Source organism: Gopherus evgoodei, chromosome 21 (assembly GCF_007399415.2).
Source record: "Gopherus evgoodei ecotype Sinaloan lineage chromosome 21, rGopEvg1_v1.p, whole genome shotgun sequence".
NCBI classification, from domain to species: domain Eukaryota; kingdom Metazoa; phylum Chordata; order Testudines; family Testudinidae; genus Gopherus; species Gopherus evgoodei.
Genome location: NC_044342.1, coordinates 12,917,566 through 12,919,201, shown reverse-complemented (window position 1 = coordinate 12,919,201; position 1,636 = coordinate 12,917,566). Strand labels below are relative to the sequence as shown.

The 1,636-nt window shown below is 41.3% G+C and overlaps 1 protein-coding gene across 1 annotated transcript; it reads left to right on the top strand.

The window, feature by feature from the left end:
- Positions 1-278: 278 nt before the first annotated feature.
- Positions 279-1,240, top strand: LOC115638090 (olfactory receptor 1009-like). The gene is given in 3 exon segments (XM_030539677.1): positions 279-620; positions 622-971; positions 973-1,240. Coding segments are annotated over 3 exon segments (960 nt in total).
- Positions 1,241-1,636: the final 396 nt, after the last annotated feature.

The following is a 1,636-nucleotide window of genomic DNA, read 5'->3' as shown; positions in this document are numbered from 1 at the left end:
TCCCAACCTAAAAGTTTTTCTTTAAAGTTCAAGAGAGATTCAAGGAGGTAGAAGGGACATTTCTGCAATTCCATAGGCTCTAAGTTCACCTATATTGGAAGCTCATCCTCTTAATTATATGAATCTTCCTCTGTTTAATGATAGCTTCACTTTTCCAGTAGAGAGATGCCATGGTACGAGGTTACTCGCTCTTGGTTTCACCTAGTGTAATCGACAGCACAACCTGACTGTGTGCACTCCATCAATACCTAATGACTTTCTTTTTCTAGATACATATTATGGGAAAAGGAGAAGGAAGAAACCAAACACTCATCATGGAATTCATCCTCTTAGGGTTTGGGAATGTCTCTGAACTGCAGCCCCTTCTCTTCCTCGTGTTTCTAGTGATCTATGTTGTGACTGTGGCAGGGAACATCCTCACTGTTGTGCTAATTGTGACTGATCAGCACCTTCACACCCCCATGTACTTCTTCCTGGGGAACTTGTCCTTCCTGGAGATCTGCTACAGCTCTACCCTCCTACCCAGGCTGCTGGCCAGTCTCCTGACTGGGGATAGAACCATTTCTATTAAGGGCTGCATTCTGCAAACATATTTCTTTGGTATCCTGACAGCTACAGAAATCTCTGCTGCTCGCGGCAATGTCTTATGATCGGTATTTAGCGATATGCAATCCACTCCGCTATGCTGCTCTGATGAATGGCAGGATTTGTTGCCAGCTAATGGCAGGGTCCTGGATAAGTAGCTTTCTAGGCTGCACCACAATAAATATTTTCTTGTTCAAATCAAAATGTTGTGATTCCAAAGAAATCGACCATTTCTTTTGTGATTTTTCACCGGTGATAAAGCTGTCCTGTGGTGACACCCAGACTGTGCAACTGCTGACATTTATTGTCTCTGCTCTAGGGACACTTGTGCCCTATCTACTGGTCCTGACATCTTACATTCGTATCATCACCACCATCCTGAGAATCCACAGGGAGGCAAAAGGCCTTTTCCACTTGCTCATCTCACCTCATCGTGGTTATAGTTTACTATGGGACACTGATTACTGTCTATGTGGTTCCAACAGCTGAAAATCACATGGTCCTACACAAACTATTCTCTGTCTTTTACACAGTCCTGACTCCCATGATCAACCCTGTAATCTACAGCATGAGAAACAAGGAGGTCAATGAGGCCCTGAGGAAAACTGTTCTTAAACTAGTTGCTTTTAGAAACAGCTTAAAGGACAAATTTTAGCATACAGTAACTCCTCGCTTAATGTTGTAGTTATGTTCCTAAAAAATGCGACTTTAAGTGAAACAATGTTAAGCATATCCAATTTCCCCATAGGAATTAATGTAAATAGGGGGGCTTAGGTTCCAGGGAATTTTTTTTTATTTTTTTATTTTATATATATTATATAAATTTATATTATATTCTGTGTGTGTGTATATATATATGTTTTAAACAAACAATTGAATAATGTACACAGCAATGATGATTGTGAAGTTTGGTTGAGGTGGTGGAGTCAGAGGGAGGGATATTTCCCAGGGAATGCCTTACTGCTAAATGAAGAACCAGCACTTGGCTGAGCCCTCAAGGGTTGACACGTTGCTGTTAATGTAGCATCACACTCTGCAAAGCAGCAGGAAT